At 50.1% G+C, this 26,608-nt stretch overlaps 1 protein-coding gene across 2 annotated transcripts in view; it reads left to right on the top strand.

The window, feature by feature from the left end:
• Positions 1–8,793, top strand: part of HM13 (histocompatibility minor 13) — a 34,020-nt gene extending 25,227 nt beyond the window's left edge. The window contains exons 10-13 of one of the 2 annotated variants that reach the window (XM_036751828.1): positions 440–542; positions 2,557–2,642; positions 6,916–7,110; positions 8,323–8,793. In XM_036751828.1, coding sequence (XP_036607723.1) covers positions 440–542; positions 2,557–2,642; positions 6,916–7,066 — 340 coding nt within the window. In that variant the 3' untranslated portion in view covers positions 7,067–7,110; positions 8,323–8,793. The remainder of the gene's footprint in view (positions 1–439; positions 543–2,556; positions 2,643–6,915; positions 7,111–8,322) is intronic. The other variant, XM_036751829.1, reaches the window with a different exon arrangement.
• Positions 8,794–26,608: the final 17,815 nt, after the last annotated feature.

The raw sequence follows: 26,608 nt of genomic DNA, 5'->3' as shown, positions 1-26,608 counted from the left end.
ATGAAGGAGAGTAGTGGAAGATGAGGCTGGAAAGGTAGTTTAGGGCCAGATTGTGGAGGGCCTCAAATGCCAGGCTTTTAAGAGTGGCCTTTACCCAGTGACCACCAAAGAACCAGCGACGGAATTTTGAGGAGGATAGGGTAAGTATTTTCAGAGCTGGACTATAGGAGAATGATTCAGGCATAGTCAATAGGTTGAGCTGTGAGGGGAGAGACAGGAGGTTATCATGATAATCCAAGGACTAGATAATGAGGACCTGCACCAAGGTGGGAGCCATTGAGGTGGAGAAGAGGGGGCAGCATCCAAAGCAAGGAGCTTCAGTCTTCTTCCCAGCTTCTAAGACTCCTGAAAGTATGAGGACCAAAGATCCACGGAGGGAATAGAATTGGGAAGTCACCCACTGTCCTAACACATCTCTCCCTCTTTGCCCACTCTGCAGCCTGAAGAAGAACACACACACCTACTTCTACACCAGCTTCGTGGCATATATCTTTGGCCTGGGCCTCACTATCTTCATTATGCATGTCTTCAAACATGCCCAGGTGAGTGACGGCGCCAAGCCACTCCTGATGAGAGCGGCCCAGGAGCTGAGTTCTAACTACCACCCTCACATTTTCTGCTCCCTTTATGCCCTCAGTCCATGTTGGGATGGCCTGCTAAGAGAAACAGCAGGACATAGCAAAAAGAGTACTGGACTGGGAGGGTAAGTCCTGGGTGAAGAGTTCATGCCCTTCCTGCCTGGCTACCTTGAGTGAGTGGCTTAACTTTTTGTATGTAAAGGATAATGACACTTTCACCACTTAGCTCAAAGGATTGTTAGAAAGAGAGTTCTTTGTAAATCTTGATGCTCCAAAGAAACGGTGTCTAATTTTAAATCTGAAAGAGAAATGGAGGGTGATAGCAGGAATCACCAGCAGATGGCACTCCCCACTCTGGCTGTTACTTCCATGTGTAAGCCCTAATGTTACAGAATCATGATCCTGTGGACTGGCATATGCCCCTTTTGAATAAAACACTTTATCTGTGTCTATTTTGATCCTTCCTGACCTTAGTTGAGGGAGGGGGTGTGGTGTTAGTGGAAAGAGTGCTGGAGTTGGAGTCAGAAGACCTGTGTTCAAATCCTGGCTCTGCTACTTTAAAACTTTGAGATGTTGGTCACATCATTTCCTTTCTCTGGGCCTCAACTTTGTTACTGTCCAGTGAGGGGATTGGATTAAATTCTTTCTTGGGTCCCTCTAGCCCTGAAATACATGACTATAAATTCTTTCATTTTACAGATGAGGAAACTGTGGCTCAGAGTATAGGAAAATGCCTTCCCAGAAGTCCCATGAGTCTGTCAGAGCCATTACTGGAACCTAGGCCTCCGGCCTCTTCGGCTCACACAGAAACCACTCCCCCTCAACAGCTCTGCCTTTTCAGCAGTACCATCCCTGGGGGGCGTAGGGGGATGGTCTTCCCTGGGCAGGCAGGACTCATCACTTCCCACCACCAGCCCATGGTGTTGCTGCCCAGCTAGGTATCTCTAGGAAGTTGGGCAGGGTCCGAGCAAATATAGGTTATCTATAATATATCCTAACCAATGGTCATTCTACAGATTAGGAAACTGAGGTGCAGAGAGGGAAACTGACTGAACCCAGGGTTTCCAAAGGTCTTATTGGTAGAAAAAGACATAGCTTTGTAGGCTGAGTTCCTGAAGGGAAGGAAGGGGAAATGAGGGAAAACCTGGCTCTGCTGGAGTTGGGGGCAGGGGGACAGGGGGGCCCACTGGACACCTGCTCTCTGACAAAGGCAGTGATGCCAGCAGATTCCCCCAAGCCCATGTCTCCACCTCCCCTAAGAAATACAAGCTCCAAGGGTCTGCTACAAGGCCTTGGGCAGGTAGTAACACTCTTCTTGATGTGACCTTGAGCCAGCTCAGAAAGCATCTCTTAGGCTATTTTCTTTAGCATTGAGATTTCCTGCCAAGGCCAAACAATGAGGACCACTCAGATGTGAAGTTTGGGAGAGAGAATCATGGACTGTGAGCACTGGAACCCTAAAAGCTATCTCCTCTTTCTCTCTTTTCCTTTCCCTTCTCTCTCCTTGCCCTCTCTTTTGCTCTTCTCTATCAGTATTTCTTGTTCTCTTTCTCTTTCATTCTCTTTTCTCTCTCCCTCCTTGATTCCCTCCTCTCTCTCTCCCCCTTCCCCCTCCCCCATCTCTCTCTTCCTCCCTCTTTCTCCTCTCTTCTCTCTCTCCTCTCTTTCTCTGTCACACACACACATGCACACATTTTATAATGCTTTACAGTTTTCAAAGCCTTTTCCCAACAAATTTTCAAGGTAGATAGTATAGTATTATTCCAGCTTAACAGATGAGAAAACTAAGTGACTGGCCTATGGTCAAGTAGTTAGCACCAGAGCCAGGCTAAGCTAGTTTTCCCATTTTTTCTGTGAAATATAACCCATGGCCCCTCATTCATGCAAGGCTTTCCCCCAGTTCCTAGGGAAAACCCCGTATTTCCCAGCATAGCCTCCTGGAGCTGATAAACCTCTGTGTTTTCCCCCACCCCCACAGCCGGCGTTGCTCTATCTGGTCCCTGCCTGCATTGGATTCCCCCTGCTGGTGGCACTGGCAAAGGGAGAAGTCACAGAGATGTTCAGGTAAGGGATGGGCCCAGGCTACCATTCCCACAGTGCACGAAGGCCTGGGGCGTGTTCACAGGTGCAGCCAATGGGCCCCAGGGGCAGAGGCACTGCCTTGTAGAGGTTGTGGGCTGGGGGGAGAACTGTAGTGAACTGTTTGTATACGTCTCCTGGGAGACATCACTCCCTGGCATTTTCTGCCAGTACATGGGAACCTGTCTGTAAGTTCTGGTGGCAGTTTTGCTCTGGATCCAGCCTTCCTTTCCCCCAGATGGTTGGGATGGCAGTTAGCTGAACTAGAGCACATCATACGCACCCAGCCCCAGGGCAATTCTGAGGACCAAGCAGGGGCATCCTGCAAAATTTGGGCCACCACCTTCCTCTCTGAGTAGGGACTGCTTTTGTGGAATGTCCAGCACAAAGCATCTCAAATCCAGTGAGCTTTCTGGCTCCCGTGCCCCTCTCAGCCTGACATAGAAATGACTTCTGCCGACAGAGTGTGAGATTGGCTGAAGTGTTCAGCTTGTCTCAGGTGTAGAAACACCTTGGAAGAGCCCTGCTCCAGGCCCCCAAGGGGCTGGATGCCTACAAGAGAGTACTAGACTTAAGAGATGGAAATTCCTGGATTCAAGTCTCACTTGTGATACTAGCTGTGTAAAACTTGGGCCTCTGACCTCAGTTTCCTCACCTGTAAAATGAGGGGCTTGAACTAGATGACTTCTGAGGCCCCTTCAAGCTCTAAGTTGGTGATCCTCTGATCCCTCCCCTTGACCATTCCCAAGGGAGGCTTTGGGAGGCAGTAGAAAGAGCATTGGGCTGGGCACAGCTATGTGGCCTTGAGCAAGGCTTTTTCCTCTCTGGACTCCCATTTTCTCCTTTATAAAATGATATGATTGAATTAGATGGTCTCTAAGCTCTGTTTTGGTTCTCAAATTCTTTATCTTCATCATATTTCAGCTTTGTCATAGTCTGTATTTTAAGGCCTCTTCCAGGGCTGCCGTTCTCTGTTCCCATGTTCTGTACTCCCTCCCATATCTAATGCTCTGCTATTCTACAATTCTCTGAGTAGGTGATCCTATTGAAAAAACAAAAAAGGTAAAGAACAGATCCATATCCCTTCCCCACTCTAACCCTGGCTACAAGGCAGGGGTCTGCACCTGGCAGCTGCACACTTGCTTCAGGGAGACTATCCAGGCTGGTGGTGTTCCTAGGACCACAGACTAGAGACACCATGTCCCGGGGCGGAGGCACACCCACCCATAGGCTCTGCATATCTTTCAGGGCCACAAATGTCTCCCTCTGGGCTTGGCCTCTGGATTGAAGGAAGAGAAAATTCTAGGAAAAGCTTCCAGTAGAAAATTCCCATCTTCCTCAGTTTCTTGGCTATGTAGGGTAAGGAGTAGAGTAATTTGGAGGGTGGGGTCTTCTCTTAGGAAAGGAATAGGCAAAGCTCAAGGTATGGCACCTGGAGACAGAGGATCGGGGGCTGTCAGACCTTTTCTGTACTTGAGGCTAGGCATCGTGGCTAGGCCTTTGGAGATTGTGGTTCTTACCCTCTCCTTTCCCCAGCTTGGTAACCTTAGGCTGACCACTTTCCCTCACGACCCCCAGTGATCTCTGTAAAATGAAGGCATTGGACCAGATGACCTCTCAGGCCCTTTCTAGCTCCACCATGATATGCTCCAAGGACTATATCCTATGTCCTCTCAGTTCCTGACTTTTTGTGATTTTATATATCCTGACTTTTAGACTGAAATCAGAATTGTGACAGTACATAAGTTAATCTCCTGTGCCCCTCCCTTGCTCCCCTGGCCTGTGTTGAAGGCCACACTTGTCCTACCCTCACCATAGTCGTGCCTCTTGCTGATGTGACTCCCTCAGCATCTGCCCCAGAGACCTGTTCCCTTCCCACCCCACCCCCTATCCTTCAGCCTTGCAAAGAGACGGCAGGTGGGTAGCTCTGCACCCCCAGGGACCCTCAAAATAACTCATCATGGGCAGCTGCCACCCAGGGGGGTCAGATATGGCCCATCCCTCCCCCTGCACCACCACCCGCATCCCTCCAGGTTATTGGCCAGGCCTTCACCCTGTCCCTTCCGCACCTGCTCAGCCTTTGATGTTTCTCTGGGAACCCAGTGCTGCAGGCACCGATCGTCCCGGTCCTGGCCTTCCTGTGCACCTGGGCGCCCTGAGCCGTGCTGCTGACACACCCGTGACTCATCCCCACCCCCGCGCCACCCTCCCTCCCTCCCCGGAAGCCAGCAGGGCTCACGGTCACAGCCCCGTGTCTCCTGGTGGGGTGAAGGGGAAAGGGGAGTGGGCCAGACCCTGGGGCTAGGAGAAACAGGGGCGTATTGATTCCCTCTTCTCAGGCCTCCCACACCCTATCCCTTATATGACAGGCCCTGGCATCTGCCTCAGCTTTGGTTCCATTCCAAGCCCCCACCCCCTCCTGATGGTAGGCAGGTGCTGGGAGTTGTAGAGGCCAGGGCCCCACTGAGGACAGACAGCCCAAGTTCCTGAGAGACAAGGTCAGGCAAGGCAGCAGCGGGCTGTAGCAGAAAGTGCACAGGGCTTGGACCACAGGTTCATAGAGCATGTTAATAGCAACAACTTACACCTACATGGCCTCTAAGGTAGATAAAACATTATTAATAATAATAATAATTCCTATTTTTGCAAACTCAAAAACTAACTTAGAGCTAGAAGGGACTTTAGGCATTTTAGTCTAAGCCCTTCAGTTTACAGAGCAGGTGGCTGAGGCTAAAAGAGGCTAAAAGATTAAATTGGTAGTGTTTTTAATATACCCACGTGCTGTCAGCTGACAGCCCTGATTCCGGAGTTCAGAGAACGTGGTTTGGAATCCTAGCTCTGCAGCTGACCACGCCCTATGAGACTGAGGCAGCTAGTGGCTGGGCCTGGAATCAGGAAGACCAGAGTTCAAATCCAGCCTCAGACACTCATCAGCTTATGTGACCCGAGGCGAGTCACTTAACCTCTGCACACCCCAGTTTCTCCATCTCTAACATGGGGACAGTATAGCACCTACCTCCCAGGGCTGTGGGAAGGATCAGATCGATGAAATATATAAAGTGCTTTGAAAACCTGAAGCCTCTAAGTAAGTATTAGCTGGTTTTGAGCGTGTCGTCCTCACATCTCCTCTGGGGATCTTGGCTTCTTTCTCTGTACAATGAGTTAGGCGTAAGATCTCTGAGGTCCTTGGCGATTTTTGAAACTCTGCTAAGACAGAGCTAGTTTCCAGTGATGTTTAGCCCATGGTGGGCGGGAAGGAATGGAGACCATGGACAGCAGGTGCTTAAGTTAGAAACTTGCTAGAGGAGCAGCTAGGTGGCGCAGTGAGTAGATCACTGGCCCTGGAGTCAGGAGGACCTGAGTTCAAATCCGGCCTCAGATACTTGACATGTGTACTGTGTGACCTTGGGCAAGTCACTTAACCCTAAATGCCCTGCCCCCCCAAAAAAACCATAAAGAAATAGAAGTATTAAAAAAAGAAAAGAAACCTGCTAGAAGGTACCTCCCCCCAGAATTCTCTCTTAGGGGTGACATAAGACTATTTTCCAGCGCAGTGTACACACACATGCACATATACGTACATGAAAACTTGCTAACTTAGTTCTTCCCCAACCCCCAGGGATCAGAGTCATGTAGTGGAAGAACACCAGATTTGAAGTTAAGACAACCTGAACCTCAGTTTTCTCATTTTAAACTAAAAAAGCTGTACTGAATATTCTCTAAGGTCCCACCGGATCGAAGTCCTTCGACTCTCTCCCGCCCCCCAGATCTTCTTAAGAGTCTGACTGTGTAGGTCACTGTGCCTCCAAGGACTCTGTCAGGCTGTTAATAACATGCAGCGCCTCCAGACTCTCTCTGTCTGTACTGAGACTTGTCTCTGATGCCTGCTCAGCCTTAGCTGTCTCTGGAGGAGGAAACAGCTAGTACCTCTAGACTTTGGAAAGGGAGCTGAGGAGAAGAGCAGAATTTTTCTGCCTTTCCCTCTTAAGTCTACTGCCCTCACCAACCTTGGTCCCTCTGCCTGCTTCTCTCCTCTCCTTCTCTGTCTCCCTTTGCCCTCCTCCGGAGTTCTGGTCCCAGTTCTGCCACTAACTTGCTGTATGACTTTGGGCAGGTCCGTTCCTTTCTCTGGGCCTTGGTTTCCCCATCTGAAAAACAAAGGAGTTGAACTTAAATTATCACTAAGATCCTTTACACCTCTAAGATTCTGTGATTCCTCCTCTTTTCCCTCCCTTCTTCCTCTCTGTCTTTCCTGCAGCTATGAATCTTCTGCTGAAATCTTGCCACATACTCCACGGCTTACCCACTTCCCCACTGTCTCGGGCTCACCCGCCAGCCTTGCGGATTCCATGCAGCAGAAAGCGGCCTGCCCCCGCCGCCGCCGGCCACACAGCCCCAGCGCCCTGTAGCCCCCAGCGCCCTTTCTCCCTCTGTTTCCTTTCTGCTCTGTCAGGTAGGGCATCCCTTTCTTCACCTTCCTTTCCCTTCCGCCCGCCCCCCCCACCCAGCCAGCCAACACCATTCTGTACCAGCCCTTCTCCCACCCGTTCCCCTAAGGGTCATTGGTTCCTCACTCCTTTCTCCCTGGGGCACAGATTAGTGGTGGAATGTTAGCCACAAAATGGTTTATCCAGTTTCACCTTAGAGAGAGGGAGGACCCAAGGGGAGCAGATGGTTCTTGTCCTTTGTCTTATCCATAACGCCAGGTTCCAGCCTGAGCCTCTCTTCATCTTTCTGGTGAGCTGGCCATCTTGTACTTGCCAAACACCTCTCTAGGGAACTCTGAACACCTTGCAGACCTCAGTTCCTCCTACAGGGCAGATGTGAAGGGTAGAGTCATTCTCTCTGTTGGAGAGATGGGGGTGCAGAGAAATGACCGATCCAGGGTGACATAACCACACAGTGGAGCTGGGGGACAAGAGGCAGGAATCCCATCCTCTGTCCATGAGGACTTGCTGCTTCCCATTGAACCCCTGGGATGAGGGGAGAGAAATTTGTGTCACTTCAGACTGCATCAAGCTGATAGTCAAGATAGAATTGTGAGGCTGCTTGATCTGGAGTTGTCTGAGCTCTGTTTGCTGCCATATAGAAATGAGGAAGAGAAGGTATGGGGTGGCAAGGCAAAGTACAAAGAGCACTGGGTGTTGTCAGGAAGACCTGGGTTCAAATCCTTGTTTTGCTACGTATTAGCTGTGTGACCTTGGACAAGTCACTTAACCGCTAGCCTCCATTGGCCACATCTGTAAAATGAGGAGGTAAGACTAGATATTCTCTGAAATGCCTTCCAGCTCAAAATCCTTGGACTCTATGAATTAATCACAGTGTCTACAAAAATGAAGGAAGTGAGGCTTAAACTTAGACCATGAGGTTTCTGGACCTGGTCCTTTATATACTGGGTTTGGGGCCAAAGCTTGGGTTGTCTCCTGGTGGGCAGGAGAGGAATCTAAGCTAAGTGTGAAACCCAGAGAATTGATGCTCAGTCCTGTCCCTTGTGAAAATGGGGATCTTCCCTTTCTCTCTTTGGCCTGGTCTTGTGGTGAGTGGGAGGGCAGTATTGACACTGAACCTTCCTCTCACTCCCCCCCAATCTTATCTGCAGCTTAGAACCCTCCCACTTTTTCTGACCTGACATTTCTCTCCTCCCTTCCCTTTCTCCGGTCTCCAGTTACGAAGAGACAAATGACAAGGACAAGGAGAAAGAGTCAGCCAGTGAGTGCAAAGAGGGAGCACCACTGTCGTCATCGTCCACTTCCTCCTCTTCTGAGACAGAAAAGAAGGAGCAGTAAGGGTGGGCTTGGAGCCGGGGGGTGGGAGGGCCCTCCTGCCACCAATGCAGGAGCTGGGGGAGAGACAAAGGCCCTGCAGAGCTGGGTGTTGATGTTCTGGGCCTCAGGCTGCCCTGTCCAGGCCAGGCCTCTCCTCTCCCTTCTCTCTCTTGAGCCCAGCCTTGGATTTTCTCTTTGTTTCTGGTCGTGTGCCTCCTGCGTCCTCCCTCCCCAGCATGGGGCAGAGAAACCCCAACTACCTTTGTGGGGAGGGTGACGGGCGGTGAGAGGGCCTGGTTTTTAAATTTTTTTGTATTACCGTGAACCCCTCTCTCTCACATTAAAAGTCTATGTCAAGTGAAAAGTGAGAACAAGGGGCAGCACAGCTGTCTTTGTCTCTACTTCACCGTAGGCCCTGGGGAGAGGTGGAAGCCTCTTGACCCCCAAAGCCTGGTTTCTCTTGGGTTCATGCTGGGTGCTACTTTACATTGCTCTTTTCTGGGAGCTTAGGAGACAACCCTACCCGTGGGCAAAGCTCAGACCTAGGAATGGCTCCCCCTTCCTTCCCCTGGCCCAAAGCAGCCTTCCCTTCCTGTTGTGTTCACAAAATCCAGGGCAGAGAGTTTTTGAAAGGTATAAGAATCTTTGGTTTAGCCTTTAGAGGAATTCCAGGTAGCCAGCAGGAGGTGCCTGAAATCCTGCCCTCCCTAGAGATAGAGCCCAACAGCCTCTTCCAACCTCTCTTGTTTCTTCCCCAACTATATTGAGGTAAGAGGGGACAGGTAGAATTAGCTCAAAGCATGTACTTGGTGTACATCCTTCCTTCCAATACAAAAGAAAGAGAGAAATGAACTAACTTGCCTCACCAGGGACCCACTTTTAGCTCCAAGCCCTAGAACCTCCCACCCCAAGACTAGCTCCATTTGGAGGTGGGAAGATGTGCCCACTCAGAAGGGTTTGTTCCCTAGGCTCCTCCCCTTTTCCATACAGTACTCTTTCAGCCAAGGGCCCCTTCACCCCAGGAGAGGTTGGAGTGGGGGCATGGTTGCCATCCTGGGAAGAAAGGCACATGCTGATGCAGGGAATTGCAGGGCTGAAGATCTCAGCTTAATACAAAAAAGAATTCAAGCTGTTTGAGAAAAGGAGTGACCAATGGCTGCCTTTGAAAAGGATAAGCAAGCTCCCTGCTGTGGCAGTGTTCAGGTGGGGCCCGAGTGATCACTTGGGGATGCTATGTAGGGCTTTCCAGCTTAAGGAGGGGTGGGATTAGATACCCTCTGAGATCCCTTCCACTTGTCTCTGATTTTGTGAATCTTCCAAACTAGATCCCAGTAGGACTCCTCTTTCGTCATAAGGCCCCATCATTTAGCCATTGCTGATAAGGCCAGGGTCATGAGTTTATGAGCTTTGCTTTGTGCTAAGGCCCCACACTTTGACCTTGGACAGCTACCTTGCCCAAAGGGAGCTCTTGAGTAAGAGAGGTTTGGCGGAGGATTATCCTCCCTATTAGAAGAGTAAGATTTCAGGTCTGCCCCCCGGGTGACAAGTCAGAATCCTCATCTTCCACAATGAATACATTCTGTTATGGTACATGTTGGCTTTGGGGTTCTCTGCCTTCATTGGGACCCACAGCCACTCCGATATTCTTAGTTAGAAACAAAGAGCCCCAGCTGGACCCCAGACGAAGGCTACCCCACCCCCACCAGGGCCACAGAGACAAACTGTCCTTGGAAGTCAGGGATCCCAGTTGACATTAGCTCAGCTCTACCCTGCCCACCCTGCAGCTGGGTGCTGATTTGGAGATGACTCAGAAGCAGTCAGTGTATCATAGGGCCTGCTTCCTGAACAGCAGGAAGGAGGAGCTACTGCTGGGTGGGGATGGCCCACAGACCCCTCAGCCCCAGGCACCACCCACAGGGAAAGTGCCTGGCCCTGGGGAAGGTGTCCAAGGAGGCCAGTGAGAGTAGGCATCCTAGTGGTTGGAAGGTGTCAAACTAAGGTTGGGCCTTTGGACTCTTGGATTTCAGTTAATCGAATTTAAAGCCTCAGAGGTGGACCTCAGAGATGACCTAGTAATTATGTTTGTAAGAGAAAATTAGAAAATCTTCCAGAAAGGAGATAGGACTTTAAGGTCATGGTGAGTGAATGGAAAAGCTAGATTTCAGCCCAGATCTCCTGAGTCTTCTGTTACCCAGTTCTCTGTGTGCTGTACCATCCAGTCCCCTTGAGCTGAATAGCCATTCACCTCTCTACCACCATTTCTCTGCCAGAAGAATAAGAATACTTGCCAATGATGGGTGTGATGAGAGTTAGAGCATTTTCCTGTCCCTCTGAAAGGATCTCAGAGACTGAAACAAAGAGGAAGGGGCTGTCTGCCTTTCCCCCTGGAGTCTAGAATTTCACTCCCAGCTTTCCCTTTCCTGAAACCCCACAGCTTCCAAAGGCTACAGGTAAGGCCTTCTCTTCCCTCCTCTCGCTGCCCCCTTACCACACACACACACACACACACACACACACACACATACACGCACGCACGCACGCACGCACGCATTCACAACACATTCAGAGCTGATAAAGTTTGAATCCCCTCCAGGTTCCCTTGAGCCACATAAGAAGCAGCAACTCTCATCTTAGTACTCAGAGAGGGGAAAGGTGGGAAAAGGAATTTGGCCAAAAAGCTGAGCCTGGGTCCCTAGGGACTCAGGAGGAGAGAGTTCCAGGACTGCTGGTATGTTAATGGTAAAGTACAGCTGTTGGAAGATTGGCACTGAAAACGAGAACTCCTTCAATGTGGACTATGGGAGAGCCCATACTTACCTTATTCTTGTACTCACCCCCGACATGACTGCTTCCCAATGGAGGTGACACTAGCTGATCCCTCAGAGGGGCTTGTACCTTAGGATTACAACCAACAAATCCAGAACAAGGCCTTAAAACATGGCAAAAAGGCGGGGCTGGGTTGTATCTTTGAGGCCTGGATGAGATGACTGGGAGGGATCCTGGACAATAGGCCCTGAATTCTGGGGGAGGGGCCTCTTGAGCACTGGGTTAGGTGGCTGGCACAGGGCTCACGTGGGGTCATGGTTTGTGAGTCCCAGATGTGGGGCTATCTGGGAGGGACCCAGAGGCATCACCCAGGAATCCTGTAGTAGAAAGTCAGCCTCTGAGGCCAGGGCCTTTTTCTGTTTGTATCCCTAGTGCCTAGTACGTAGTAGGTGCTCGACATGCTGACTGGACTGAATGTCCTCTGCCCACCAGCCCTCTTGGAGTTGGCATCAGTCTGTGACTAGAACTTTCCTGGGCTTTGAGAGCCTAGCATGGTGTAAGACCATTGGCACAGTGGGAAGAGTGTTAGACTGAGTTAAAGACCTAGGGTCAATCCGACAAGCATCTTGAATGTCTACCATGTGCCAGGCACTGTTCTAGAAGTTGAGGGTGCAAATACAAAACCTAAGCAAGCTCTGCCTTCCAGGAGCATATCTTCTACTGGATCCATGACCTAGTGTGTCAACTATCTAGCTGCATGACTGAAGAAGTCACTTGCCCTCTCTGGGCCTCAGATTCCTTGTCTAGAAAGTGGAGGGTTGGACTAAATGGTCCTGCCAACTCTGGTCTTTACCCCCTACCATCCTGCTGCTGCTTCATGCCAGGCTGAAGAATCTCTTGGCCAGGAGTGACAAACCCTGGAGTGAAAGGAACAACAGTTAACATCCTCCTGGCCCCTCTCTTCAAGGAGGCAGATAAGGAAAGAGGCCAGACCCCCAACAAATCCCCAGCCTCCATTACCCACTCCCACCCCAGCAGCAGCCCCCCAAGATCCCTCAGTCTGCCAGAACAAACATTGAGCAGAGAGTGTTTGCTGCCTTGGCAGCTTGGCCTGGCTCTGGCTGTCCATCCACAAAAGCCGTATTGAAACAGCTCTGCCCCACGCCGGCTGCGGCTGCTCTAAGCGGCGCCTCGCATTCTGCCATCTAATGACCCCTTGCAGCCTCCCCCAGATGTTTTCTATGACTTCCAGCCCAGCTTCCAGCGGGCCTGTCCGCAGGAACAAGGGAGGCCACTTTAATTCTAATTAAATACCTCCAGCTAAGCAAACAGTGTGGAGCAAGGCAGGCCAGGCCCAGCCTGGAAGCCCAGCCCACAGAGTCTCTGAGTCTAGACTCCAGATGTGATTTCACCAGCCTCCAATGTCCCATGGAAAAATGACACTCAGGCCAGGAAGGGCCATAAACGCTGAGGAAGATGGGAAGGGAAGGGGGGAAGGCTGGAGAGAGGAGCCATGACCCAGAGCAGCTTGCTTAGGGTGCCATGGCCTTTTAAGGTCCTCTTTTAGAGTACTAGGCAAGGAATGAGAAACAGACTATAGGGGACCTAAGCAGCTGCAGCTCCATCTCTACCAGCTCCTCTGGTCCTAGGAAGCGTTGGGGTAGAGGTATCTTTGGGAATGTTCAACCATAACTTCCCCCTCTTTCCCCACCCAATAGCAGGCTGAGTGAAGGAAAAGGAAGTCATGACAGTGCCTTCTGGTAGCTGTGTGGGTAACTGCCCTAACATCTCTGGGCCTCCTCATTTTGCTTTTCTGTAAAATAATAATGCTTGTCCAATCTGCCTTGTAAGGTTGTGGACGGCAGGGTTGGGGGGGAGTGTAATCTATAAAGCCTGGAGAGAGCAATATGAACTGTTACTTTTTTTACTGAAATCTGGGCCTTCCTCTCCTTTCCACATCTACCTACTCAGCCTTCCAGTTCCTACTTCCTCCATGCAGTCCACAATGACTGCCCCTAAGAAGGGCCTCTTACTGCCCTTATATGTCTTCACCATACAGTAAAAGCTATGGCAGAAGTCAGACGGAGGAAACATCATCTGCCTTCTTGGGATAGAGACCCTGGGGCGGGGGAGGGGTAGGAGGGATGGGGAGGCTATGCCAGACCAAGTGTAAATTCTGTTGGGTTCTGCCAAGCTGGAAAAGCTTCAAGCCTGGTTTGCCAATTGTGCCTTGTGCCCTGACCTCCAAGAAGCATCCTAGCCAAATCCAGAGAAAGCTGATTGCCAGAGGCTTGCCCACTATGAGAGTGACATTTTTTAATCCAGTGACTTATGAAGAGGCTCTGGAGGAACTGGGAACTAACTGGCAGAGGAGGGAGCACTCACTTGGATGAAGGTCTGGGTCCTTAAAGGATTAGTCTTGCCCTCCAACAACACTCACGTCTCGCCAGGCCCTTTCACAGGGGTTCCATGGAATTGGGTCACACACTAACCCCCACCCCCCAGAATGGAGAGTGATCTTCCTGGTCACAGCTCCAGTATCACCTGGCTAATCCTCCCTTATCCTTCCCCCTCATTCTCTCACGACCTCTCTTTCTGCTGCCCAACTTTCCCTCCACTCCAGAGTTTCTTAATTTTTTTTGTGTTGTGGATGCCTTTGGCAGTCTGGTAAAGCCTACAGAACCATCTCAGAATAGTCTTTGTAAGTGCATAAAATGCAAAGCAATTATCTTGAAATAGTTAATAGAATATTTTAAAAATATCAAATATAGGCTATAGTAACATATGGGTTATAATCTAACTGGATCCCAGTTGGCCTCAGCCTGACTGGCCTACAGCCATGGACTGGGAGGGAATCGGATGACTAGATTCTAGTCTGACTTTGCTTTTGAAAACTTCCATACCTTTGGGCAAGTCACTCCTGCCTGTGGTTTCCAATAGATGGCCTCCTCAGCTGTTCTTTCAGTGGTGCAGGGAACTGGCCCGTGGTGAGGAGCATCTACCAAAGCCGACCAAGACCTTCTTTGCAATTTGCTGTCTTGGAGACCCGCCTCACATTCCCACGGCCAATATATATCAGAGACAGCACTTGAACCAGGCTCTTCCTGACAGATGCCAGCTCTCTACTATACCACAGATGCTTCCTCTCTGTGGATGATAATATGTTAATAATACCCAATTTATGAGAAACCATTTATGCTTTCTCAAAGGGCTTTCCCTGTAGTTGATACAACTGCCTGTGAGGTGAGTGCACTAGGCATTGTCCTCCCCATTTTACAGCTGAGGAAACCAAGATTCAAACTGAATGACTTGCCCATAGTCACAGTTTCAGAGAGAGGATTCAAATCTGAATCACAACTCCCAAGGCAGTTACTATCCACTACCCTACACTTACCTCATCTAAGAACCTTTCTAGCTCTGACATTCTTTGTTCTGTGAGTTCACTGAGGGGGCATAGTGGATTAATTTACACTTCCATGTTTTTGTAAAAGATACTCTTTTCCACTGTAAATCCTACCCTGTCCTTCAAGGTACATCTAAGGTCCTACCTTATATTGGACAGGTTCCCCTGACCCCAACTCGGAGTGCTTGCTTAGTTCCTACAGTTTCATGCCACACTGAAGGAGATCTCTTTACTCTGACTTGGCATGGAAGCCTAGAAATGGCCCTTGCAAGAAGGTAAGGCTGTGGGTCTGAGTAATCCGTTCCAAGATGGCTCCCCGTCCTCTACCCTGCCACAACCAACTCCTTCAGTCCTCAGATTCTGGTTCTTGGTCACAGTCTTGTATTGGTCACTCTTTTCCTATGAATGAGGCTTGTCTTCCCCCAAGCCAATGAGCTCTCTTTTTGCAATATGAGCTTGCTAATCAAGTGACCTCAGGCAGGACAGTCGGCATCTGGAGATTTCTTTGTGTAGCACCCAACACAATGGAATGGATCTCCTCAACCATGTGGACTTTTCCCCAGAGAAGTGCTTTTACCAAGAATACAGCTAAAAAATACTTGACACTGAGCATTGACTCTGGGTACCACGTGATAGAAAGTGTGGGAGGTGGTGGGGAAAGGGTTGGACGAAATCATCGCTAAGGTCTGTCTCCTAGCTTTGGATTCCAAGGTCCCTTCCAGCTTTGACGCTTCCCAGCCCCCTTCCTATTCTGACATTCTGTGTGCAGGTCCGGATTTGAAATGTGTCAAGTCCCAGCTCTGCCACTCATAGCTATGTGACCTTAGATAACTCTTGAGGAAACTCAGTTTCCTCATCTGTAAAACTTGGATGATTTAAAAAAAAACAAAACCAACCCTACTACCAAGGTGGTTGTAGGGAAAGAGGTGGTGTAACCCAAAAGCTCTGCAGGCCTCTAGCGGCTCTGCCCCTCTTCGTGCCCCTCTGTTCCCAATGACCACCGCCCCTCCTTGCCCTCGCCAGGGCCAGGGAGGTACAGGGAAGGGGGAAGGTCAAGGGTTGAATTGCCCCCCCACCCCCTCGGACCTTCTGGCCAAAACTTGCCCAGTTCCTGAGTGTGTGCTGCGGGGAAACCGGCTGTATCCTGCCCTTGGGGAGGGGAGGGACAGGATGGGATAGGACAGGGCGAGGCTAGGTTCAGGAACCCGAGGAGATGTCCTGCAAAAAAAACTATGAAAGCCGCCTCCCCCCAGCCTGAGCCCTCGAGTGTCTCTTCCCTCCCTCCCTCCTCTTCTCCGGCTTCCTTTCCCCACCACAGCCGCACACCTGGCCTCCTTACAGGCGGCCCGGCAGCTCCCCGCGCGGCGCCCCCCCTCCTCCCCCTTCCCGCCCCCGCCCCAGCCTGGCTCCAGTGAGTCTGGGCAGCTGCGGGGACCGCCTTCCTTCGCCCCGTGGGGTCCGCCAGATGGGAAAGCCGGCGGGCTGGGGAGGAAACTGCCCAAGCGACTCGTGCAGGAAATCTCGGGGTGGCCCTCCCGGCAGCGAGGAATGCGGCTCCGCCAGCAGGAGGGGGAGCAGGGCAGAGGCCGCGGCCAGGCTTTCCAGGGGTGGGGGCGCGTCTCCACCGCCCCCCCAATTCTTAGAGCATGAAAAGAACATCTACTAGGACGCTGCAGCCAGAAAGGGCTTTGAACCCTGAAGGACACCGGTGTGGCCGACGTCTGGCACATCCCTTTCTGGGGTCTCCCCTTCGCCCCTCGCATTTCAGCTTGCAGTTCCAGCTGTTTGTGTGCCCGTAATTGTAAGCCCCTTGAGGTCAGGAACCCCATTGTTTCTGTTTGGTTCTTTCCTTCCCGAAGCCCCTAAGTATGGGGCTTTGCACTTGGTCTCAACTTGGTAAATATTTGTTCTGCTGAATTAGAAGGTACCGTAGAAGCAGGGTGGCAGAGCAGGAAGGGACTGTCCGGCTCAACCCTGTCATTCTACAGTGGGAGAGGAGGGAGGGCTCTGCCCACAGCCAAACAGAAAATTAATGACAGCTGGGGCTAGGCACCAAGGCTCCTGCCGGCCCATCTTTCTCCCCACCGTTTCCCGGCAGCGTTTGGGGAAGGAGGAAGACACCAGGCCCTCGGTCCCTTCTAGCTCTTTAGACTTGACACAACTCTGGGCCCCTCTATTCTCAAACTTCCCCTGCCCCTTCACCTTTCAGCTCTTTGTCTCTCCCCCACCGCAACCCCATGGGTAGTATCATCGTGTCTCCAGGGCCTTATTATGGCACAATGGAAAAGCTGGCTGGCTCTGGCATTGGAGAGGGAGCGGATTCAAATCCTGACTGCCATTTGCCATCTGGGTAACTTTGGGCAAAGCACTGTGCCTCAGTTTCCACATTTATAACATAAGGGGGTTGGACCAGAGAGCTTTTTGGCTCTAAATCTAGGACTCATTACTGTTTAATCTTCACATCATTCCTGTGAGGTAAGAACGATAGAAATTATCATCCCCATTTAGCAGAGGGGGAAGCTGGCATCCAGAAAAGGGAAGTGGCACCCAAATAGTCCAAGTTAGTGTTTTACAGTGTCCACCGGAACTAGAACCCAGGTCTTTTGCTCCCCTATGGCAGGCTTGTGAGAAATTCATGGCCATTATGTCAACTCCTCCCCTTCCTTCTTATTTTATCCATTGCAATGAATCCGTTTCTCAGCTTGCCATTGAGGGCTTATGACCATGCTGGTGGTTCCTCAGGAGACTAGGGCCTGATATCACCAATGCACCCATGGGGCTCTGGCTGGGCCAGGAGTCCTCCATCCACTCACTAAACACCTGTTTGGCCTTCTGCGTGCCCATCCTGAGCTAGATGCTACAGGAGACCAATGTAAGCAACACCGTATTCCTATGGCTCACTGTCTAGTTGGAGAAACATGTACCCAGAGTATTCAAATACAATAAAAACATAATTAAAAAGATCTGAGTTTAAAGCAAGTTTCTGCTACTTATTACTACCAGGGTGACCTTGGGTCCGTCACTTCTGTAGGCCTCTAGTTTCTTCTTCCTTAAAATAAGAGGTTTTCATATTTTAAACACTTTAATCATCCAAAGGCTAGATAGTTTCCAAAGTACCTTCCAGCTCAAAATCCTATGATCCTAAGAAATGTCTACTGAGCTATAGAAAAATGGAAATGGCTGCCTTGTGGGGTAATGATCTCCCCAGTCACTGAAGTGTTGAGGCAGAGGCTGGCTGGCTATTTCAACAAACACTGAGTGCCTAGTCAATGCAGGACACTAGTCTCCCCCTTTTTCAAGAAGCCTTTCCCAATCTTCCTTAAGTCTAATGTCTTCCTTCTTGTGACTGGCCCTAATTTGTCATGTATAAATCTTGTTAATACATAGTTGTCTGCATTATTTCTTCAGTTACTATGAACTCTCTGAGAGCAGGAGCTGGTTTGCCTCTCATATCTCCAGCCCTGAACGCAGTGCCTGGCACATAATAGGTATTTAGTAAGTGCAATCTGACTGAATGACTGACTAGACTTAAAAAAAACATAAATTAAAAGTCTGCCCTCAAAGAGTTTGCATTCTTTTTTAAAAAATATTTTTGTAGCTATCTTTTGTTTTTCTGTCCCCCTCATTTCTGAAGATCTATCCAGTGATCCATACTACTTTCCTCTATCCAGTGATCCATACTACTGCATCAGGAGAATGACGATATATGCAATATTCCATACCCATAGTCCCATCTACCTCTGCAAAGAAGATGGAATAGGACATTTTCTCAATTCTTTGGGGACAATCTTGGTCCCCCAGCATTCAGTTCAGTTTTTTTAAATTACTATTTCCTCTCACCATTGTCACTGTGAATATTATTTTCCTGGTTCTGCTTCCTTCACTCTGCATCAGTCCCTACAAATCTTCCCCTGCTTCTCGGAATTCTTCCTATTCATCGCTTCTTACAGTCTGGTAATATTCCATCCCATTCACATACCACAACTTGTTTAACCATCCCACAACTGGTGAACATTTACTTTTGTTTCGTTTTTTGCTGTCATCAGATTTGGAGCTTGCATTCTATTGTCCAGGATCCATAGAAGGAGTCCTTTATTGAGAACCATGTGACCTAGCTTCAGATCTCTTCCGTTTAGGACACATTCAATTCCAATTCTACCTTAGCCATAGAACTGTGAGGCCTTAGATGGATGGGCTTGTCAGAGGAGCATAGGTCCAGAGCCAGATGGGATCTCGGAAGCCATCTAATCCAATCACCTCATTTTATAGATGAGGAAACTGAGACCCATGCTGGGTAAATGACTTGTCCCTGGTCATGGAGGTGTCACAGATGGGATTTGAACCAGTTCTATCTTCTTCCAGATACAGCTCCTGTGATTCATGAGCCTTTGAAAAGCAGATTCCCACCAGACATGGGAGTTTGGACTAAAAAAACAATGATCTCTTCCAACTCAGACAGTCTGTATCCTTAAAATTCCTTCTAGTTCTAACATCCTATGTTCTAAGTCCCCTTCCATCTCCAACATGCTGTGTTGTATGATACTGTGATGTCTTGCCTTCAGGATCCCAAAGCCTGCTACCAGGCATGGGGATTCATGATCACTGAGGCCAGGGGACCAGAGAAGAAGCAGTGTGCCATATGAGAAAGCCAGAATTTGGAGCTAGGAGACCTGCCAGTTCTGCTACTTGTCAGAGCCATAACTAGGAATTTTGTTTTCCACAAGGATGTGGAGCAGTAGTACAAAAGATAGTCTGACCATGAGTATAACCATCCCAGGAGAGACCAGTGGGGGTAGAGGAGGAGGTGCGGTGTGGAGAAGGAAGGTCTCAGAGAAAGGACTGCCATGGCAGAAGACCTCTGGGGGATGCTGGCCTGGAGCCAAGCCAATAGAAAGATGTCTTATCCCAAACACAAACTGTCCAAAGACTAGGCGGTATGAGAATGGAGGTCTTTGGACCACCGCAAGCAGGAGGCATGCTTCTCCTGCCACCCTGGAACAAAGCACCAGTCCTAGTCCTGGTCTCCTCACCTGTAAGATAAGAGAATTAAACACAATACTCTCTAGGGTAGCCATTCTTGATCTTCTGACTCCCAGGGCACTCCTCAAAAAAACACTCCTCAAAGCTGCCTGGGTCAGGGGACACTAGAAAGATAGGTTGGTACTGGGCAAGGAGAGCCCTAGAAAGGCAGGCAGCTGGAAGAATTGATTCTAGCCCTGTCTCCACCCCTGCTACCCTGCACAACCTTAGGAACATCCCTTTCATTATTTATAAACTGTAAAGTGCCAGGAAACAGTGAACTATTATTACTAAAAATCAATGCTTATACTTTGAAAATTCTCTTTTACCTCCCAGGCACTCAGCCTCTATGTAGGGTCCCACAAGCTTGACCCTAAGCATAGCCCTCACTCAGAAGGATAACTCCAGCCCCTAACCCAGTCCTCTAGGAGAACTGGGGGGGAAAGGCTAGAGTGGACAAAAGGTATCAGGGTCCTGAGTTTGGAGTCTATGCCTGAGTCCCATCTCCCTTCCCCTCCAGAAAACCAAGGAGCCCCTGTTGGGCGGAAGCAAGGTTAGGAGACCCAGACCGGGTCAGAGCTGACAGCTAGCTGAAGGAAGAACAGGGAGCTGCCTTTAATCTCAGGAAGGGCTGAACGGCTCCAGTCAGTCTGGGCAGATGGAGCCCAGAGGAAGGGAAAGGGAAGTTAGCTTGAGAAAATGGTGGTCAAGAGGGTGAGGAATTGGGGGAGGAGGGGTTGGAAAAGAAGAAGGGCTTCCTCCCTCATCCTTCTGCCTCTGCTACCCCTTCCAATCTTCCAAGTGGCCCCAGGAGGCTGGGCCTAGTTTGGGGACCCAGCTTTGTGCCTGGCCTGAATACCAAGGGTATTCAAGGGTATACAGCAGTCCTGGGAGGGAGGGAGAGCAAGTTAATATTGTCTCCATTTTACATATGAAGAAACCAAGGTCTAAGGCAGAGTGACTTGCTTAAGGTCTAACATCAAGTTAGTGACCCAGCTTCGACTAGAACTCAAGCCAACTTCCTGGTCAGGGTTATTTACTCACTCTGCACTGACTCACATACTCTAGTGTTATATATCCTTTTTCCTTTGAAAAAAAAAGAGAAAAGATGGATCGTTGTGAAGAAGAATCCCCACCTCCCTGTCAGTCCCCAACAGAGGAAGGTCCCAAAAAGTAGTAGGACCACCGGTCTAACAGAAGACTTGGGAGAGAGTCATGACCTTCTCTCAGCCTCAGTTTCCTCGTCTGTGAAATGGGGACAACCATGCTACACTACCACCAGCAGAAAATTGTTCTGAGGAAAGTGCTTGGAAACGTCCAACTTCTATAGCGAAAGGAAATGTTATCATTCTGATTTAATGATGGGAACCCATTCAGGTCAGGACGGGCCAAGGGACAGAGATTAGGCCAAGGGACAGAGATTAGGCCAAGTTCAAGACCCAGCTCTTCGTCAAGCAAAAGGGATATATGTACCTGTGTGGATGCATGGCAGGAGAGGGATGGCTGGGAGCTTGTCAAGACCAAATCTGTATCCAGGTTTGCTGAGGCCAAGGAGAGAGAGGGTCCCGTGTCCAATTTGTTCAGAGCCTAGGGAGGTACTGCCTGTAGCAAGGCCTGTGTCCTTTGGGGTGGGGGCCCAGGACCCCTGGGCTCTCCTCTTCTGTCTCTTCTCCTCCTACCCACCAACCTCATTTCTATTTCCTAGCTTAGGCTCGCCTAAGGCAGCAGAAAAAAAGGGTGAGTTGAGGAGAACACTCCCCCACCCCAGCCTCGGGGTCACTTCCTGAACACAGACCTAAAGTCCTAGGGTCTCCAAGGCAAGAAGGGCCCCCCCCAAACCTATCCTTCTCTGGGGGATAGGGAAAACACCACCTCCCAAGGCAGCTCACTCTCCGCTGGGACACCAAGTTGTGAGAAAGTTTTTCCTAATACAGAGCTGGAATTTGTGTCCTTGTCAGTTTTCCCTCACTAGTCCCAGCTCTGGCTTCTGGGGGCCGAGGAGAACAAAGCTAATCCGTCTGCCCTCTGAAGGCCTTGTACAAGGCCTCAAATATTTGAAGACAGAATATCCCTCAGACACAAATGGCCCCAGTCTTGTCTTCTTGTCTGAATGCCTCAGTCCAGATGCTCAGGAAGCCTGTTCTCCAGACTCTCTCTGTCCCGTCTACCCTCCTCTAGCTCATTCTCTCCAGCTTGTCCTAAAACAGTGTTCTGAACTGGACAGAGTCTGACCAAGGCATGGACGGAGGGGGTGGCAGCGGGGGATGGGAGCATTCCCATCTCATTTCAGACAGACACAAATCTGTATATGCTGAGACACACGCAGCTCCAGCGGGAAGGCTTTGGGGGAAGATGTTGGTACTTACATCTGTGTAAGTTAGTACACAGATATATCTGCACCAAGAGTCGGCATACTCCTGCCTCCCCAGCCTGGAGCCTTACAGACCTGATAGCTGACTGGTCTTCTGCAGGTACACAAGTATTCAGTTACACACACACACACACACACACACACACACACACACACACACCCAGGAAGCTACCTTTATCAGGATTCCCCTCCCCCCTAATCCCTTGCTGGAAAAAGGGGAGTTGGGCCTCCTTTAGCTCTGTTCCCTCACAAAAGGGGGGGGTGATGTCCCTCAGCTTTGTCATGCTAAGGGCTGCTGGAGAGACAGACCCAAAAGCGACATCTGCATGAGAAGGAGTCTCAACATCTGAGCATGATTCCCTCCTCTCCCCCCACCCCAGCCCCTTCCTTTCCTCTCTTTCCTGGGATTAACTGTTACAGGGGGTTTCCCAGAGCTGATCCAAAGGTACCCAGGCTCCCCTCCCCATCATGAACACAAGGGTGGACGGTTATAGTCATGATTGTCAGAATCATAGAACATGGGAGGCTGTAAAGGCTAGAAAAGTGCCTGGCCCAGAATAACTTGGGAAATCAGTGACTCTCAGATCTCCCAAATCCTTTCCACTACCCCTTGGCAGCTTCCCAGTTAATGGCAGAGCTGGAACCAAGACACTAATCTCCTGTCTCCCAGGCCCAGGGAACCTTTCACTACAACAAACAGCTGGAGTGTGTGGATGGTTCAAGGTAGCCTGTCCCCATTGCTGGAGATATGGCACCCCAGGCTAACACATACTCTTCTGAGGGTGTACCAGGAGAATTTCAGCTCAACAAATACGAATTAAGTATATTAAATGTGTTGGAAGCTGTGCTGTGAGCACCAGGAGAGACTTTAGGTCTCAATTTCCTCTTCTGCAAAATGTGATGGGGTTGGACCCTAGGGTCTCTCTCAGCTCCAGCACTCCATGTTGTCCTGGGTTCTGAGGTCTCTGTAGGCCCTGACTCTCCTCCATGTTCCAAGATTCTTTCCAGCCCTGATATTCTAGATTCCAAAATCCCTATCAGGTCTGTCATTCTGAGTACTAAGTACTCCCAGGGACCGGTTTGGAGGAAGAGACTGGAAACTGTCACACACAAAAAAAGGATCATTTGAAGGAAATGAAGTTGTTTAGCCTGGGGTAGAGAAGACTTCAAGAGGCTCATGATAGCTGTCTTCAAATCTTTAAAAAGCTGTCCTGTGGAAGAGGGATTACATTGGTTCAGCTTAGCCCCGGAGGGCAGAGCCAGGATCCCGCTGGAAAGGGACTGAGAAAGTAAACTTCAGCTCACTTAATTAACACAGCCTCCCTAAATGAGGGCTTGCCCAAAGTGGAATGGACTACCTGGGAAGATCTGGAGCTGCCTGTTGCTGGAAGGTGTCAGGCCTCTGTCTGGGTAGCCAGCTGCTTGGGATGTTATGAGTCCTGATCAGATGTGAGTAGACATAGATCTCAAGGGAGATGTTTGTAAAATGCTTAGCACAGTGCCTGGCACATAGTAGGCATGTAATAAATGCTTATTCCCTCTCAGGTTTCTTCTGATTCGAAAATTTATTGATTCTATGGCCTAACCCCTGTGCTCGCCACTGTGGAAAATGTCAGAGGAGGAGGCCCCTGGCTAGGGGGACTCTCTTTGTAGCTTGAGAGACACACAGAAACAGAAATCAAGATAGGCCAGAATGTGAGGTTCAGCCAGCAGGGCAGAGCTATAGAACATCAGAACAGAGAGCACCAGCCTCCTGTGGGCTAGGTGAGCCAGGGAAAACTCCCTTGAGGAGGGAGTCCTTGATTGTGAAGCTGAAGGAGCTTGAAACGTAAGGACCATTTGTGATGTAGGAGCCACAGTTGTGTCAGAGTCACAAGCAATGATATGCTGGTAAATGTTTAACAACAGGCTCACCAAAAAAAGAGTATGTAAGACACTTTTAAACCTAACCTGCATTATTAACATTTTCTTTTTCACTTTAAGTCTAGCTAATCAACAAAATAATAAACCAAGCCCTGATTTGTAGTGTTTGCAGATTTCCGCAGTGTAAATGCTCACACTGAAAATTTATCAGCTATGGAGCTGGTTCCTAGCAGCCCCAGGCCTAAGGAGGTAGTAAGAAGTGCTTAGATGGTATAGTGGTTAGAGCAGTGGGCCTGGAGTAAGAAAGATCTGAGTTCAAATCCAGCCTCAGACATTTAATGGCTATGTGACTGGGAATGAGTCACTTAACTTTCTCTTTGCCTCAGTTTTATCACCTGCAGAATAGGAATAATAGGGCCCAATAGCTCCCAGAACCCTGGTGAGAATCGAAGGAGATGATAACTGTAAACCGCTTAGCACAGTGCCTGGCCCATAGCGTTATACGAATGTTAGCTCTTATTATCATTGCCCCAGAAGGAAGACATGGGGCTCTTGGCTGAGAAACAAACAGTACGAGCAGCAGTTCCATGTTAGAAATCACAGGCCAAGGCTGAAGGGTGGGACAGCCTGATTCTACAGATGAGGAAACTGAAGCCTTACTGTGCTTCTCACTATTGGTGGCTTTATCTCTGTGTCTCTCAGATGATTTTTCCCTCATCTGTTTTTATCTCCCTATGACTCTATCAGTCTTCAATCTCTGTCTCATTTCCCTCTCTATCTCTGTTTCCTGCCCTCCCAACTGTTCTCTACTTCCTCACCTCCCAAGCCCCGAAGAGCCCCATGAGCCGTCCAGCCTCCCAATCCATGCCCCTAGGCCCCAGGGCAACCCTAGAGGTGGGGAGCAGGATCTGCCTTCCCTCTAGGATTCTCTAGGGACCACAGTCCTGGGTTGAACAAGGGAGACCATAGGCAAGCTGTGCCCCAAGGTCCCTGTGTGGTCTGCCGGGCCCTGGGAACCCTCTGTAGTCCCAGCCTGGCCCCTTTGATATCGGGGAGAGCGGCTCCCAGCCACTCAAAGGGGCTACTCAGCCTGCGCCCCCCGCCCAGCTTAGCCCCAGCCACAGCACCATATGGCTGGGACAGTGTTACCGGTCTGGCCTCCCCTTTCCCAGAATTCACATGGTAATGAAGGCATTTGTCTTGGCCAGAGACACCAAAGTCTGGGCTAGTCTGAGCTTCAGAGAAGGAGCAGGGATCCTGCCATCCACCGCCCCCCCCCTTCCACCCTTTGCCACACAATGGCCCCCAAAGTACAACCACCTGTTTGATTATCCCACGGAGAATAATGGAGAGCAAAGGGAATTCAATGCTCTCCCCAGCCCCAGCCCCTTTTTCCTGCTGGCCTCCTGGCTTGCATTGGCTTTGAAGCCCCCCAGGGAGAGAGGTGGGGTGGGAGGACATGGGGCAGACAAGAGATTCTAGACCCTATGGCAGGATTAGATTCCTCCCTTCTTCCCCCATTAATCTCAGCCCCTCCTCTGCTCTAGTAAACCAACCCAGACTTGGAATTACAGAACCTGGGTTCAGGATCCTGGTGTAAGAGAAAGTAACTTGCCTATACACCGCCAGCCTGGGAAGGAGAGCTCTGAATCTTTTCTTTGCACTCATCCATGATCCTCCTTGGTTCCTACTCCAAACCCACCCACACAAGGGATTGCAAATGTCTATAGTGAAAAGGACTTTGGTTGGGTGTCAGGAGGGTGGGAACTGCTGCTGGTTCTGTCACCTCTGATATGCTCTGTGACCCTGGGCAAGTCCCCTTCTACTTTCTCTGGTCCTCAGTTGCTTCATCTGTAAAACAAGGAGTTTAGGGAGAGGGCTATCCTCCCACTTATGTCTCGCTATTGTCTTGTACCAGGGACCCTTCCTAAGGAACCTCCTGGGAGTTAAGAAGGGGATGGCCCCTGGGCTGGCAAATTGATCCCAGTGGGGAGAGGGCCCCTTGGGGGATGACCTATGGCCTCAGGGTCATGAGCTTTGACCTTGGGCTAATGAGAGCTTGCCGAGGACTCAGACCCAGGGAAAGCTAAGTGGAGCCTGAGCTGAGCTGGGACTTCAGTTGTTGCTTCCCCTTCCCCCTCCTTTCCTCTTAGCTTATCCTACACTGAAAGACATTCCTATGTACAATCTCCCTGCCTAACCAACCTCAAAAGAGGGCCAGCCCCCGCCCATTGGACAGCAGATGGGGCCCACTTGCTGCAGCTTCCCAGCTCGTGGGAATGGGAGGGGCACCCACTCTCTGCTGCCCAGGCTAGGGGGTTGGGGCTGGAGACTGAGAATAGCCACCAGGGCTGCTCACCCTGGGAACAGCCCCTGGGAATGGTGTGGACAGATGGGATGGGGCCAGCAGATGGGTGCAGGGGGCCAGGCCCCAGGCAGGAATATAGCTCCAACCAGATGTTCATGTCCAGATGTTCATGAGAGGAGGGGGAATCGCTCTGGGAAAAAAAAAAATCATTCCTCCCTCACCCCTGAGGCTGCCTAGGAGTGCCCAGTATCTCGGCCTCCTAGAAGTGGAGGGGGCACACCAGGGTCCTGAGAAGGGCAAAGCAGGTATGACTATCACCAAGAGCCAGGGTTTTCACAGTGGTCAGGGCATCATCTCCCAGAGATCTCCAATGTCTCAGTAAAATGAATCTGAAGCAGGAGGGAGAGCACAGAATTGAAAATCATAAAGGAAAGGACTGTAGTTCCCTGGCTGGAG

This window comes from Trichosurus vulpecula, chromosome 3 (assembly GCF_011100635.1).
Source record: "Trichosurus vulpecula isolate mTriVul1 chromosome 3, mTriVul1.pri, whole genome shotgun sequence".
In the NCBI taxonomy this organism is placed as follows: domain Eukaryota; kingdom Metazoa; phylum Chordata; class Mammalia; order Diprotodontia; family Phalangeridae; genus Trichosurus; species Trichosurus vulpecula.
The sequence above is the reverse complement of the archived record's forward strand: the minus strand, read 5'-3'. Positions and strand labels throughout refer to the sequence as shown.